This window comes from Trichosurus vulpecula, chromosome 6 (assembly GCF_011100635.1).
Source record: "Trichosurus vulpecula isolate mTriVul1 chromosome 6, mTriVul1.pri, whole genome shotgun sequence".
Lineage (NCBI taxonomy): Eukaryota > Metazoa > Chordata > Mammalia > Diprotodontia > Phalangeridae > Trichosurus > Trichosurus vulpecula.
The window spans coordinates 171,636,631-171,654,226 of record NC_050578.1 but is presented as its reverse complement, the minus strand read 5'-3'; the positions used below and the strand labels follow the sequence as shown (position 1 = coordinate 171,654,226).

Below are 17,596 nucleotides of genomic sequence, written 5' to 3'. Positions count from 1 at the left end.
ACCATCAACATCTATAGGAAGGTTCACCTTCAAGGAAATAAAATTAAAACTTACATGCCTAGAATCTAAACAACTAGAAAATGGGTAAATGACCACTACTTTCCTCCCAAAATTACATACCAATAACTTATATTCATAATGACAATTCTGAGTCATCCATTTGAAAATTAACAAATGGGGGGGTGAGGGGTGAGCCAAGATGACCGTTGGAAAGCAGGAACTTGCGTGAGCTCCCCTCCAGGTTCCCCCAAACACCTATAAAAATGGCTCTGAACAAATTCTAGAACTGAACAACCAACGAAATAGCAGAGGAAAGGAGGGCTCCAGCCCAGGACAGCCTGGAGGGTCATGGGGTAAGGTCTATCACGCACATAGTGGGGAGCAGAGCAGAGCAGAACTCAGCATGGGCTGAACCCCGACCAACCAGACTGGGAGCCGGGCAGAACAGGCCCTAGTGCCCTGAATCAGTGACCTATGGCAGTTACCAAACTTCTCAACCCACAAACACCAAAGACAACAGAGAAGGTTAGTGGGAAATGCTGCAGGGGATAGAGTGAAAGGAGTTCACAGTTCGGCCACCTGTCCGGGGGTAGCAGAGGTGGTGCAGCTACAGAACTACAGCTGCAGTTGCTTGCGGCCCCAGCACCTGGTGGGAGGAATTAAGTGGCAGATCAGAGCAGGAGTGCAGAGTCTGCTTAGATCTGAGTCCAGTCCAGGTTGGCGGTTCTTGGGGGAGGAAAAGTGCTGGTGTGGCAGAGCTTGCTGTGAGAAATAGCTCTGAAAACAACAGCGCATCCCCTCAAGCTTGGAACAAAGTACTCTCTACTCTACAAACAGTCATACCCCGACAAAAAAACTCAAGGGTCAAGTAGTTGGCTGGGAACATGGCCAGGCAGCAAAAACAGACTCAGATTCAGACTCAGACTTTGGAATCTTTCTTTGGTGACAAAGAAGACCAAAACATACAGCCAGAAGAAGTCAGTAAAGTCAAAGAGCCTACATCAAAAGCCTCCAAGAAAAACATGAACTGGTCTCAGGCCATGGAAGAGCTCAAAAAAGATTTGAAAAAGCAAGTTAGAGAAGTAGAGGAAAAATTGGGAAGAGAAATGAGACTGATGCAAGAAAACCATGAAAAACAAGTCAGGGACTTGCTAAAGGAGATCCAAAAAAATACTGAAGAAAATAACACCTGAACAAATAGACTAACTCAAATGGCAAAAGAGCTCCAAAAAGCCCATGAGGAGAAGAATGCCTTGAAAGGCAGAATTAGCCAAATGGAAAAGGAGGTCCAAAAGACGACTGAGGAAAATACTACCTTAAAAATTAGATTGGAGCAAGTGGAAGCTAGTGACTTGATGAGAAATCAAGATATTATAAAACAGAACCAAAGGAATGAAAAAATGGAAGACAATGTGAAATATCTCATTGGAAAAACCACTGACCTGGAAAATAGATCCAGGAGAGATAATTTAAAAATTTTGGACTACCTGAAAGCCATGATCAAGAAAAGAACCTAGATGTCATCTTTCAAGAAATTATCAAGGAGAACTGCCCTGATATTCTAGAGCCAGAGAGTAAAATACAAATTGAAAGAATCCACCAATAACCTACTGAAAAAGATCCCAAAAAGGAAACTCCTAGGAATATTGTCACCAAATTCCAGAGCTCCCAAATCAAGGAGAAAATACTGCAAGCAGCCAGAAAGAAACAATTGGAGTATTATGGAAACACAATCAGAATAACACAAGATCTAGTAGCTTCCACATTAAGGAATCGAAGGGCTTGGAATATGATATTCCTGAGGTCAATGGAGCTAGGATTAAAACCAAGAATCACCTACCCAGCAAAACTGAGTATCATGCTCCAAGGCAAAATATGGATTTTCAATAAAATAGAGGACTTTCAAGCCTTCTCAGCGAAAAGACCAGAGCTGAATAGAAAATATGACTTTCAAACACAAAAATCAAGAGAAGCATGAAACGGTAAACAAGAAGGGACTTACTAAAGTTGAACCGTTTTGTTTACATTCCTACATAGAAAGATGATATGTATAATTCATGGGACCACAGTATTAGGGTAGCTGAAGGGAATATATATATATATATATATATATATATATATATATATATATATATATATATATATGTATGTATGTATGTATGTATATAGACAGAGGGCACAGGAAGAGTTGAATATGAAGTGATGATATCTAAAAAAATAAAATCAAATTAAGGAATGAGAAAGGAATATATTGAGAAAGGGGGAAAGGGAGAGATAGAATGGGGTAAATTATCTCGCATAAAAGTGGCAAGAAAAAGAAGTTCTGTGGAAAGGGAAAAGGGGGCAAGTGAGGGGGAATGAGTGGATATTGCTCTCATCGGAATTGACCTGAGGAGGCAATAACATACACACTCAATTGGGTATCTTACCCCACAGGAAAGGAGGAGGAAGGAGATAAAAAAGAGGGGACCATAGAAGGGAGGTCAGATAGGGGGAGGAGGTAATCAAAAACAAACACTTTCGAAAAGGGACAGGGTCAAGGGAGAAAATTCAGGAAAGCGGGATAGGTTAGGAAGGAGCAAAATATAGTTAGTCTTTCACAACATGAGTATTGTGGAAGGGTTTTACATAATGATACCCATGTGGCCTATGTGGAATTGCTTGCCTTCTTAGGGAGAGTGGGTGGGGAAGAAGAGGGGAGAGAATATGTTCAAAAAAAAAAAGGTTTTTGCATGCAACTAGGAAATAAGATATACAGGCAATGGGGCATAAAAATCTATCTTACCCTATAAGAAAGTAAGGGAAAAGGGGATGGGGGGCAGTGGGGTGATAGAAGGGAGGGCTGACTGGGGAAAGGGGCAATCAGAATATATGCCATCTTGGAGTGGGTGGGAGGGTAGAAATGGGGAGAAAATTTTTAATTCAAACTCTTGTGAAAATAAATGCTGAAATCGAAAAATATTACATAAATAATCAAAAAAAAAAAGAAACTCACACACACACACACACAAAAAATGGGTAAATGACCACTACTTTCTTCCCAAAACTACATACCAATAACTTATATTCGTAATGACAATTCTGAGTCATACCTTTGAAAATTAACAACACCTCATTTCCTAGCAATCTGGGGATTAACTATAACAATATTTAACACCAAGAATAGTAAATCAATGAGGAATGTTTTCTTGATTTGCATCACCAGGGGCACAACTTCTTCATAAAAGTCACTGCTCAGCTAGGTCAGGAAGTTAGAATTGACTCATCTCAGGATTCTTCACGTTAACAGTACTGTTCTGTGCCCAACACTCCTAACCCTAACACTCTCACTACCCCATTTAGTTCAGTATCATCTGCTCCCCTTAATTCAACTATCTTAGCCATTACCTCTGTAAAACCCTAGATAATAGAAACAGAGAATGTCCCAGAAAAGTTCACTTTGTGGCCACTGCTGATGAGCTTCCCCAAATTAAGCTGGTCCTAAAATGACCCACAATCCATCAGGAGTCCTTACTCAAAGCCTTTCTACCTGGTAAGAATCTGCCAGAATTTGTACTCCACTGACAATGAGGTCAGGCCCATACCATAATAAGGCATTGGAACAGGACGTCACTGGAATATCTGCCAATGCAGAACTGTGAAACGTTCACTGACAAAACACACTATTACATATCTGATTATTCAGACATCCAGTGCTTTTCTAGATCTACTCTGCCTGTACATAAAATATTCAAGTTTCCTGGAGAAGAGCAATCAGAAGAAGCTATACCCACACCTCTTGTTTTCTGAAGGTGGCAATTTTGCTCCTCCTTTCACCCCTCAAAGTGGTATTTGATCTTAAGGTATTTGCCACCTTTTATTAAGGAAAAAGCATTTGAACTTGCAACATAAAGGAAGAAAGGTTTTGGGTCAAAGAACAATTAGCTGGGACATCTCTCTCAAGTATTTCCTGTTTATCATGCACAAACAGACTGCCAGCTCCAGCACTAATCCAAGTAAATGCTTTCATTTGTGCCTGGAGAATGACCCAAGTTTTCTATATAAACATGTATTTAATGTTCAAGGTTTCCAAGCAGGCTTTGTTGTATTTTATTCACTCACTTTAAAAGTGCCCAAGCATGTAGTATAAACAGACAATTAGTTATGTCATTTCCTTTTCCCCTTGCTTATGAAATAGGTAGTTTGAAATTTTTGATTCAATTTGCATTTAAAACAATCAGTGACGGTTGGTTTAAAAGAATCAACTCACTTTGCACGGTGAATGTCTTTCCATTGGAGTTACCACCAATTCTCCTCTCTCGGGCATAGCTTCAAACAAAGGAGAGAATCAGTTACAAATTAATTTCACAAGACAGTCAATAATTAGTTTTAGACTCACTTGGGAATGACAATTAGAGTAGCAAAGGTAATATGTGAAATTAGTAGTACTTTTCTAGAGTTTTGTTTCCTTAGTGTCACAACGTACTTAACATCTTTTGTAGAATTGCAGGACTAGAAGGGAATCTTAGAAATCATTTAAGACCAAAACCCTATCTTTTAAAGATGAGGAAACCAAAAAACAATGAGGTTAAATTACTTCCCTGAGTTCACACAGCAAGTCTGGAACTCCTCCCAATTATTTTCAGTACCAGTAAATCAGCTCTATTTTTTTTTTGGAAGTAATCCATACCATATAATAAAATCTCCAGTTCTAATAATGAAACTAACTGGTTTATTGAAAAACAATTGAAAAACAAAATTTTTAAAAAATACTTCAACAGACACTGGAAAATCCTCTAGGATAAACTTTGTAATAAGCACACTAGCAATACACAGTTGTCATTAAATGCTTGGAATCTGAATGGAGCTTTAGAATTTATGAAGTAATTACACATGCATTAACGCAGTGGATCCTTATAATGCTCTCAGGTAGATAAGATAGATATTATTATCTTCATTTTACAGATGAAGAAACTGATGTTCATATAATTTAAATTAATTACCCAACAAACATCTGCTAAATCCAGAACTGCATAAAGAACCCAGTCTCAGCTCTTGGGATCCCTACTCAGTTCCATGGTCTATTGTGTCATTGCTCCTTTACATTTAATATAAACTGCATTGTCATTTTCATCTATTTCCTCTAAAATCAAGGGAAGGCTTCAGAGGGCTACTTGTTAGCACACAAGTTATTTCAAACTATACCCCTAGAAAAATGTTCACTGATTCAATCATTTCACCAACTGGCTTGCACTCCCTCCCAGTTAGTGTAAACTATGGAATCACACAATTTTACAGTTAAAAAGGGCTTCCCCAGTTATCTAGTCAAAGGTAAAACTGACAAAAAGGATCTCAACTACAACATAACCATAACCTTCTCTACCTGGGAACTTCAAGCAGGGGGATCCCAATACTTGATGAGACAACCATCTACTTTGGATATGGCTCAAATTATTGACAACTTTTTTTTTCCAACTGCCTGTCTAAATCTGCCTCTTTGCAACTGCCACATATTATTCCTACTGCTGACCTTTGACATTTGAATAAATCTATCCACCTTCCCCATGTGCACTGTCCCTTTCAACATACCCAGTCCCTTCAATTAATTTTCATATGGCATGAAGATATGGACTCAAAGCTGGTAACTATCTTGGCAGCCCTCCTCTGGCTACTCTGACCAGAGCAGACTATATCTAGAACATGGTTCAGTTTGGGTTACCACAGTATAGGAAGGACATTTGATAAACTGGGGACTGTCACCTACTTATTGCAGGAAATTACACATCTCTTAAAGCAGCCTAAGATCACGTGAGCTTGCTTATCTGTGATTTCATTCAATTAATTAGTATCAAGGCTGAATTGCACTTAAATCCACTAAATCTTTTTTAGGGTAAATTACTACGTAACTATGGTTCCCCGAGTCTTACACCTATGAATTCAACCAACATATAAGACTTTTCTATTTATCTCTGTTTAACTTCAGATCAAGCCAATGCTCTGGACTATCCAGATCTTTCAGGATCCTGACCCTATCACCGTATGTCAGCTATACCTTCCAGCTTTGTCTCATAAGAAAATGTGATAAATCAGTGGCTTTTTTAACGACTGTGAATTACCCTTGATCAGCATTTAATAATATAAGTTCTCCTAAACTCTTCAAGTAATCTCCAATGCCTCTCTTCATTGCTCTTTAAGGTCTAAGGCCTCTTATATTTCTTACAGCTGGCTTCTTTATAATAACACTAGCCATATACTTACCTACTTCTTACTAGCCTCCTATCTGAACTATAATCAGCACCATCATTTACACTGGCCTGTTCCCATCTATCCTATACATTAAGAGAAAAAAATTCTTCAAATGTTTAATTCCTATTATTTCCATCTCAGAACTCAGCAGGGTGGCGACCAGATGTCATTCACATCAAATTTAAACTTTCAGACCCTTCCAGCAATTAGTAGAGCCTTTCTCTAGTGGCACCAATGGCCTAATGGAGAGAAGGCTGACATTCCAAAGCTGGCTCAAACTCGTAATAGCAGTGGAACCTGGAGCAGGTCACACAGCCTCTTGGAGGTTGAGTTTCCTCATCTGAAAATGAGGGGTTTGGACATGATGGCCGCTACAGTTCTTTCCGGCTCTAATCTATGATCCTATCATCTTAACACTTTGTTTACAAGCTGGGCCATACTAGAAATCAAGCAAACAAACCGACATGGCTCTCTAAGCCAGTCTCCATCCTACAAACTGCTGCAGATTCCACACACTATCCCTTCCCTCTCTGAATACTCAGCTCAAATTTTGTTCCTCTCTAGTGGTTTTCCAGACTTATTCCTTATTCCATGTTCCCGTAGCACTCACACACTACATTTCTTGGTTTTTACTTCATGATATGTTACCATGTAGAACTATTCTATTGTTGGATAAGTGTAGAGGGGGTAGGGGCATTTTCTTGCCTAAGTTATGTGTTCCTCAAGGGAAGGGACAATATTTCTTTTGTACAATGCTTGGTTTAAAGTTGCTTAATATTGGCAGACCGACGACTACATTCCCACTTAACTCTCACCTATGGGAAAACCACTTCCACACTTAGGTCTTCGGATTACCCCAGATATTCTGAACTTACCACAGGGCAAAGCAAGTGACTATAATGGTTTCTATGTGCTCCTGTGTTCTTGACATACTTGCATAAATGAATGTACCTCAGCTCATTAATAGATTGTCAGGGCCCATGATATCTATAACCTAAATACACACCCTTCAAAACTGCCTTAAAATTCAAACACGTAAAATTACATATATCGTTTCAAACTGCTAAAAAACACACTGGGATTTAGGAACAGAGAGCCAACCTCGTCCTCTGAGCTGATTTCAAATCCTTCCTGTCATACACTGGCTGTATAACCCTGCCCAAGTCATGTAACTTCTTAGTGCCCCAGGCAACTCTCTTAACCCACAAATTATCTATCAGCTGCTGATCTGACTGCCCAAGATGTTTCCCCACTGGGAGTTTGATATGCCAGTGAAATCACAGTACCAGTCTAAAAAAAAAAATCCCAACAATAGCAGCATTTACTTATGGTGCATTTTCCCCCCAGTGCTATTTTTTTTCCAAATGTTTAAGATTTGTCAATTAGAAAACTGAATGGCTCTTCATGGTAAATTTGTAGATCTTTGTTATTTATAGAATCATAGAGAGTTAAAGTAGTTGAAGGACCCGAGATCAGCTAGTCTATCCCTGTTGTGTTATAAGATAAAGAAATAGATTCTGACAGGAAGTTAGTTATTTACCCAAGGACTAGATCATGAGAAAGAAACTATCTCAGGGTATAAACTATGCTCTTAAACCAGAAGACCTAGAAACATTTAGCTGGTAGATGCAGTTCTCACAAGGTATTTCTCCTCCCTCCCTTGATTTCCCCAATACCATAGTGGGACCTTTAAAGATAATGATAATGGCCAATATTTAATAACATTTTACAGTTTTACACAAAGCTTTATCTCACTTAATCCTCACAAACAGCCCTCTAAAGTAGACAGCACAATATTACCCTCACCTTATAGATACTAAAAACTGAGTGAAGGCACTTAAAAGGATATGCAAAGAAAGATTAAAGTACTTTCCCAAGGTTAGACAGCTAGTGGCAGGATTCCAAACCAGGTCCCCTGAATGCAAATCCAGTACTCTTTCCCTTACACAAAAATACCTATTCTGATAAGCCCTGTAACTATTTAATAACATCCAATTAACACCCTGTTCCTGGCCCACTTTATAGTTCTAAATTTGCCTCTGGGGCCCCTTTTGGTTTCTGATAGGTTCAATGAAATTAAGGATAGGTACTGAAGGGATTCCTGGGGGGCTGAAGAAGACTGAAAGACTGGGGGAGTGGGGAATTTCAGAGGACATAAAACATTATAGTGACAATGACACTGACAGGTTCCACCATCTCCCCCTCCAGGTTTATTAGACTAGAGTTAAGATTTACAAACCCCCTGAGTACAGAGATGGCCTATCCCTGGCCCGATACTAACAGTGTTACCATCAACCTTCGACTGAATAATTTTTTTTTTAAAAGAGAGGCAGAAATTAGAAGCTTTCCTAGTACTAATGCAGACAAAGTATGCTCCCTCCCATGTATGTTGACAGAGTTCTAGAAATGCTTACAACAGCAATAAATTAAGGCATAAATTAAAGATAGGACAAAACCAGCAAAGACAAAATTATCTCTATCCACAAATGACAAGATGGTTTACTTAGGGAATGGACAATGAAAAAAGTAGATCTCCACAGCACTGGAAATATTCTATGGAGAAACTGCAAAAAGGCATAGATAATGAAAAGTAGTCAGAGAGTGATTCTGATATACAATAGGGCAGGAACATAAGCTAGAGTGATGAGGTCACAGAGTCGTGGAAGTAGGTATTAAAATAATACAATAAACTCTTATTGGCCAATGAATGGGGCATTCAGGTGTATAAAGAGATTAAGCATGAACATGAATATTTCTTACTTCATACTTATGATACAGTAGGAATCATTTAACTATAACTTAGGAGCTATTGATAAATTGAAACATTTTGAAATGAAAAGGGAACTGTATTGCACTGGGGCTTGAGACTTTATTTAGTTCACATCTCCATTATGCCACTAAGTAACATCCACAGATCACATAAGTTATCTAGGCCTCAGTTACCTCACCTGGGAAAATGGGGGATTTGGATCAGATAATCTCTAATCCTTCCCAGCTCTAACATTCTATAAATTTCTGATTTCTACTGTGGTAGTACTAGGCACTTACTATGTGTACGTCACCCGATTATGTTGCTTACTGGCTACAATATACTCTTCGTGCCTTACGTGAAGTAGTAATTCATAGAAAAATGAAATGTAAGAAAATATATTTAGCATTAGCCCTAAATTAATGAATGAGGTAGCTATGTGGCACAATGGATAGAGTACTGGGCCTAGAGTGAGCAAGATACATCTTCCTGAGTTTAAATCTAGCCTCAGACACTTCCCAGCTGTGTGACCCTGGGCAAGTCACTTAATCCTGTCTGCCTCATTTTCTCATCGACGAGATGAGCTGGAGAAGGAAATGGCAAACCACTCCAGAATCTCTGCCAAGAAAACCCCAAATAGAGTTGGACACGACCGGAAAAGTAACTGAACTAAACTACATTAATGAACATATTTCAACCTTCCCTGCAGCAGAGCTACCAATCTTATCAACTGCAGTTTCATTCATAGGGCTTTAGCAAGTTCCTACAAAGGTAGTAGGATATAAATTCCTTTAGGGTGGAGACTACCTTATTTTTATTTTGTAATCCCTGGTTCCTATCATGGTGTCAAGTATGCAGTAGGTGCTTAATAATGTGTTTGTAGAATAAAATACAAAAAAAATTATTTCTTTAGTTTAGGACAAAAAATGAAAATAGCTTAAATACAACCACTTGGAAAAAAAATTGAGGACCAATCAATAAAATTACTGAGATGAATTCAAATAATAATAATAATACTTCTCATCAAAATATTTTTAGTCACTGATGCCTAAATACTTTGAAAACCACCCCCCAAGATTTTTCCACAGTGATCTATGTTGACCTATTATCTCCAGTCACAATTGTCACACGACAGAAAATAAATTACATACACCACAAAGCAAGACAGCACATCTGTCAGTAAATGCAGTTTCTTCTCTCATCATAGATATATTTCACAATCCAATTTCAAGAGAAAACCACAAGCTGTAATCCTTAGGCAGAGTGAGCCTCGAAGACTTCAACAGGTATCCCAGCATTAGTGCCTCAAGTAGTACATAGCTATACATACACGTGAATTTAACTGGCACCCCAAAGCCATCTAACCAAGAACAAAAGCAATGGGGACCAGATCAAGAATGTGAACTCTATAATTCATAGGTAATATGAAGTCTCAGCATCATCATGTTCTGGGAATAGTTACAGACAAGCACTTTCTGAATATAAACAAGTAAAAGCAAAGAAAAATTAGCAAACTTCTGACAACTGCTTTAGTGAAAAGTAAAACATGATTTAGTGGAACGATTGCTGGCTATGGCCTCAGAGAATCTGGGTTCAGACTCAGGATTACTGCCACTGTGACCTTGGACAAGTTATTAAACTATGCTGGACCTGACTTTCCTCAACTGCGAAATGAGAGCTGAGCTAAATGGCCCCAGAGGACCCTCACAGTTCTAGAGCTATGATTCTAATCTACAAAACTCATTTGCATGTGCACAACTGCTTCAATGAGGAACTTTGAGTACAGTTGAAAAAAAAAAAAAGGTCCTTCCAAATAGTACACAAAGACAAACATTGTTAAAATGGCAATTCTTCCTGGAGAATAGTATTTCTATTAAAAGTAACACTGCCCCTAGGAGTCTACAAATGAGGGCCTTGATTACAAATTAAACTGGCTTTTGAACTATTATTACAAAAACCAAAAGTGATAATTTCACACTAACCTGAGTTGATTTAGTTTGTGACCTCAGTCTTATTCATTTGATTTAAACTTTTATTTTAGTAAATGTCTCCTGCAACTCAAGGTAACCAAATGGCAGCTATTTAGTCCGATCTTTCAAATGGTCCATTATAGCTATACGTAAAACTTAAAAAAAAACCAATAGACCCATCTGAGAATCTAATTTACTGTGGTTGAAACACGAAGGTGACTGACTAGAAGTCAGAAGCTTTTACTTCTCTTTCACATCAGTCATTAATTATCTGTAATATTAGAAAGTCACTTCATCTCTCTGGGCCCGTTTTCTCATTTGTAAAATCAATAGACTTGGACTAGGTAAGGGGTCAGTTCCCCTTCTAGCTCTACAGTTCTATGACTATAGTAGATTTTCTACTCCTATTATTTTAACTGAAAGAAAAAATGCATTATGAAATACCTATTCCCATTTCAGTGATTCACACTCTAACTTTACTGCAGTTAAGTTACAGTATAGCTTTCTGTGTGATACCAGCTTACAAAAACTTCTTTCCTTTCATGAATAATAAAAGGCACATTCACAAAAAAAGCATTTTTTTTAAAAGCGAAGGATAATTACTTTGTACTTTTAATAATTTGTGGTTCATTAAATGCCTGAAAAATTATGCTCATTTTCATTGCCTGTGGTTCCTTCATGCCTATATATTCTTAGAGGCTACATCAGACATTACACTTCAGGCATTACATTTTCATTTAACATAGGCATCACTGAATCACAGAATACTAGAAACATAAAGTACCCTAAAGATCATTAATCCAACCTTTTCATTTTATGGATGCTGAGACCCTAGAGGGTTTAGTAACTCTCCCAAGGTCACACAACAAATCACTAGCACAGACTCCAAAAGGAAAGGCCTAGTATCTGAATTACAAACCCAGAGTTTTGGAATGACATTTTGAAACCAAGTTAGAAACCAACCTCAGACATACTATCTTTGATTTCCAGAAAATACAAATCCATAAATAAAATAAATCTAAATCACTGACTGCAATTGTAGAAATATGTGATTTGGTTACAGCTTTTAAATAGAGTATCTTTAAAATGTCCTTTTAACTAACTAGACCTGTGATTTCACCAGATTTCACCAGCAAACATGCCCTACAAATGTAGAGTACCACCTATTCTACAATTTATGGTCTTAGAGCAGGGGTTCTCCATCTTCTGGGAGGAGTATGTACCCCTCTGGCAATCTGCTGAATCCTATGGTCCAGTTCAAAGAAGACTGTTAAATTCATCAAATAAAATATATAAGATTACAAAGGAAACCCAATTATAATGAAAAGTATTCATCAAAACATACATATATGTATTATATACACACATACATATATATACATATACACACACACACACACACACACATATATACACACATATACACACACACGTACATACATATGATACGTAGTCCATATTTACCACTGCATCAAAGCAGCCAGGGAGACTCACCATTAGGTGATCTGGCTCAGAATTTACTTAGATATATTCCTGTAACGTAAACACCATGATTATATTTCCATTTCAACTCTCTTTTTTTTCCTAAAGATCCAAATCACAAATACCAAGACCTTTTTTTTAAATGTATGATATACAACTTGCAACTAGATAACATTTTTCAAATTTCAGTAAAGTTTGTGAAATACAATATATCTTATACAAAATTGGCCTCTTTGCTTGTAAGGAGTCAAAGACATTTAATATTCCTTGGATTTTTCTGGCCAGACTACACATTTCATATGGTACCATAAAATCAGCTCCATTATAGGGTCTTTTTCAGGGTACTATCACAAACTTGCCCCTGCATGCCAAAATATGCAGTTTCTAGAGACTACATCTCCATTTTCTTTTTTGCTTCAGAAGCCAGTTTATATTAATTTTAACAGAAAAAAAAATGCTTTGAAAGTAAAAATAATACCATGTAGAAATGTGCAATTAGTGATTTTGAAAATCTTGAAAAACTATCCAATCCTGAAACAGCTGCTTCAATCTCGACTTCTCAAGTGCCCTGCTTTTCTTTTTTTTTCTTTTTCCAAATACCAAATTATAGATTTGCCCCAGTCACTATGGATGCCTGAAAACTGCACAGAAAGAAATCGCTGGCTAGGTATAATGGGTAAACAAGACAGATTCCAGGCCTTCAGGATATATTTACTTAGACCTTGTAGAAAAAATATAGGACTTCATAGACTGTTCAGGGCCAATTCATAAATGATGAAATTATTCTTACTAAATGTTACTACTATGACAACTCATTTCAGTAATACTCTAAAGTTGATAAAGTATTCACAACACGAAAGGCCATACAATGTAAAAGACAGAGAATCAGTTCCATCTATGACACATACTGGTTGTATGACTTCCCAGCAAATCAATTAAATTCTCAGTGTTCTAAGTAACTTTATACGATTATTAAGAAGCAGAGGAGGCTCCGACCTGCATTGGTAGAGGGAGTTTCCACATCTTGGGAACTCCCTATACCAGTCCCTAGCCCTTATCTTCTTCACAATAAAACTCTAAGGTGACCAGAGCATACAGTATCACGCCTCATTTTATAGATGAAAAAACAGGCTCAACAGATGATGTGATCTGCCAATAGTGTACTCACTCCAGGTTTCTTTCTACACCATGCTGCCTCTCTATTGCACAAATATAATTATCCGGAACAATTAATAATAAAATACCCCAAACGTAGCTCTAATCTATCAGCAAAGTCCTTACCTCCCTGAAACAGCTCCTTTGGATGACACGGGGATTTCTGGCACAGGCCGGTGCCTCAGCATGAAAGATCGTGATGGTCTGGAAACCAATTTACTACGACTCCTCATAGGTGCTAGATTTTGTGCTGATGATATATACAAGTCGTTTACAATCATCTCTCCTTTAAATTCAAAGAAAGGAGATGGAGGTGGTCTAGCTGATAAAATCCCAGGCTCGTTTTCAAAACTCGTTTTGGAAATAGAATTATCAAGGGAGGAAAGAGGTCCTTGGTCCTCATTATGAAACACTCCAGGACTGTCTAAGTTCCAACCAACTTTTCCTATTTGTTCTTTTTCTTCTGCGCAATCCACATTCTTTTTTGTAACCAAAGCTGTATTCTCTGTATTTCCACTGTCAAGGGCAACATTTTGACAACAATCCAAATTCTGTGGGGACATAGTGTCTAGAAGAGGAGAATCACTCTGTTTAGTAAGAGAAGATGTATCAACTGATTCTGTAGACCGCCTATTTTCATTACAGATATCATTTCTGCCAGGAATTGTTGTTGAAGCCTCCAATGACTCTGGGCCAATGCTCTGACTCCCACACAAACCTGAAAGTTTTATCCAGGTATCTGGACCAGAAGGCAAAGCTTGTTCATCTTTTAATATCACTGGGTCCTTCTTTCTTTTCTGAACATTTGCATATACAACAGGGTCTGGCAGTTTTGAAAGGATCATCTCTAGCTGTTTGAGGATCCTTCTTCGATGGCCTGTTGGCAACACTCCAATTTTCTGTAGTATGCTGTCATTTATCTCTGCACAGTCTTTCACAGTATGGTAGCCGGATTCTTGGAAGCGTAAAAGATACTGCTCCAAGTTAATGTTTGTTAATAACTCTTTGAGGTCAGCATTCACTTCACTGACGGAGGACATAATGGTGGCTTCATTACTAATCCCTGTTTTAAGTACAGGACAGCATAGGCCAGTGAAAGTGTATCTGAGTTAGATCTTCTACCATTTGTGGCATATTAATTTCTTCAGAACAGTATTCCTCTCCACATTTTGAGCTCTAAACATGTTTCAACCTGTAAAATAAAGATGCATTGTGCTTCATTAGCAAGTAGTGGCTATTTAAAATATAGTGTTTACACAATCAACTTTCTCTAAAGCAAAACATAATAGTGGACGTCAAAACAGTGATTCTCTGACCCAGAATCCCAATCCAAGGCACATTATGGGGGTAGAGCCTCAAGATATACACAGTTGCATAGATACATTTAAAATCTGTATCTTCACCACACTTTTTCAAAGAAATCCCTTGAAATAGTTGGAAAATTGTTTACTTGGTAAATATGCACACTTCCAACCTATCTCTACATCACCCCAAATGCAACATGGTCTAATGCAGGGGTTCTTAACCTGGGGGCTGTGAAATTTTTCTGTTGTGTTTGTTTTTAATCTTTTGATAACTATACTAAATATAACCGGTTTTCTCTGTAATCCTATCTATTTATTTGATACATTTTAAAATATTCTTAGGAAGGGTCACAACATAAAGAGGTTAAGAATCTCCCTGCACTACAGACATCAATCTGACATGAGCAGTGGAGACTAAGAGAAACTACCAGTGACTTAAACTAAGTCACTTTACCCATCTTAAATCTCAGTTTGCTCATCTTTAAAGTGAGAAGGTTGGAAGAGATGACTTCTGGGATCTCTTACAGTTCTAAATCAATTACCTTAAACTAAGTGGTAAAGTAGATGGGGCTGGCCTAGTTGTCAGAAAGATGCGGGTAAATATTCTGCTACTGATCCCTACTGGGACCATGGGCTAGTCAGTCAACCTCTTACTGCCCCCAAAATATTCTCTATGACTAAGTTACAGATAAGGAGCTGATCCGCATTGGTAGAAAGTTTCCAAATGAGCAATTTGGGGCTCTAAAAGGAAACGAATAAAAAAAAAAAAACACTGAAAACCAGATCCAGTAACATGTTACTATTTCTGTATCATTAAGTAACACAAGGGGGGAAAACACCTGAACTCATCCAATTTTAAGGAGAGAAATGTGGGTCATATTTTCTTCTATTAGAAAATGAATCCTCCTCTCAAGTCCTATTTTGTCACATTACTGTGGCAGAGAGGCAACCCTGTGTTTTCAAAGGCAATACCACAGGGGCAAAAACAAACTCAGGAAGGTAGGTAACACTAAGCTAGAAAGGTTTCCAGTACATTCTTGGCAAGGACTTTTCCATCTGTTATCTGAGGGCCAGTCCGGCTCCAGCTAAGTGCAGCAAGGCCTGCTACCACAAAACTGAACTTAAGGTAATGCTTGGTGGGGGAAAAGGGTGGGGAGTAGAAGCAAGAAAAGTCACAGACCATTTACAGAGATTTGGGGGGTTGTAATCTAGAAAGGGAGGGACCGCAATGATGAAATCACAAATCACAAATACTCCCTGAAGTACCAACGTATGGCAAAGCAATAGGGTAAAAAAACAATATTTGTTTTAGACAAAAATGTCTGAGTCTGGACCTGTGCTACAGATAACTTCCACTGAGGAAATCCCCTCTACAGACATTTACAATAAAATGTATAAAGACACCTGGATAGAGACAGCAAAACATGTACATGTAGGTCACTCCCAAACAAGGCTGCCTTCAGTATCGAATGAAAAGTCTCGTCTTTTAAACATGACACAATCCTAGAGAAACCATTTTAAAGTACACTTAGAGCTGAAATCCTGGTTATGTGGGTCATACCCTGACTTTCCCGAGATGTTGCCATCACCCCCCCAGACATCAGCAGAAAATCAAGGATGAGACTGAAAAAGACAGTGGCATACATACAGGTCCATACTAGCCAAGGGCACAGAGTGTTGAAATGGTGAAAGGTAGAAAATGAGGATGGCCTGTTTCAGCTCAAGTACTGAATCACACCTAGAAGGCTGGTGTGTGACTTTGAAAGAGTCATTAAATAAAAAAAAAAACACTATCTTCAAGACTGGGCCTCTGTACCCTTGGCACTCCCAGTCCTTACTGCCCTTATCTCATTTAGCTAAATTTCTTTCGAATTTATCTAAGTTTACTATGGATCAGACCTTGGAAATAAATTTGTTTATTAAACAAGAATAGCTGATTAAGCAATAATTAGGCACCAAAATAGCTTGCAATCTATGAGCCTCTATTGAATGAATCCATCAAGAATATTTTTGAATGCCACATTTGAAAGGCATAAGACTACATAATTCACAGGAAGGTTATACCAGAATAGAATCAACAGGGAAAACAGAGATGTAATAATCACACTCACAAGGATCAAGAGACAGTTCCAGAAGATACACACCTTTGCTCATGATACTCCATATACCTGGAAGAGCCAATCCCTCTGTCACTTGGACTACTTAATTCCTATTTATTCTTTAAAGTCCAATTCTAATATCACTTTCTCCATGAGTCTTTCTTGACCCCAAAAGCACCTATATAATGATATATGATAAAACTGGAGAGACTATCCAAATCAATGAGATCAGAGATCCAGCTAAACCTATTTGCATCATATTCCCAACTACTAAGAAGGTAAAGGCTGTGCCTTATCTAACCTTTTTATGTCCCCAGGACTTAGCACACGACTCAACATACAGCAGTGGGTACTTAATAAATGTTTGTTGATGTTTATTATAGAATAAAGATCTCCATCCCCATGGCATTTTGTATCTTTCTTGTGGCATTTATCTTATTTGGCCTTGCACAGTCAAAGAAACAAGCAACAAGGGCCTACTATGTGCCAAACACTATGCTTAGCAATGAGGATACCAAAAAAGGCAGAAGTCAGCTCCTACTTTCAAGGACTTCCCAGTATAATGGGAAGGAAAGACAGCAAATAAATATGTATAGTCAAGTTATATATTAG

At 38.0% G+C, this 17,596-nt stretch overlaps 1 protein-coding gene across 2 annotated transcripts in view; it reads right to left on the bottom strand.

Moving 5' to 3' along the window:
• Positions 1-14,757, bottom strand: part of ARAP2 (ArfGAP with RhoGAP domain, ankyrin repeat and PH domain 2) — a 199,225-nt gene extending 184,468 nt beyond the window's left edge. For both annotated transcript variants that reach the window (XM_036763354.1, XM_036763355.1), the window contains exons 1-2: positions 13,708-14,757; positions 4,250-4,308 (exon numbers count right to left, since the gene is read on the bottom strand). In XM_036763354.1, coding sequence (XP_036619249.1) covers positions 4,250-4,308; positions 13,708-14,621 — 973 coding nt within the window. In that variant the 5' untranslated portion in view covers positions 14,622-14,757. The remainder of the gene's footprint in view (positions 1-4,249; positions 4,309-13,707) is intronic.
• Positions 14,758-17,596: the final 2,839 nt, after the last annotated feature.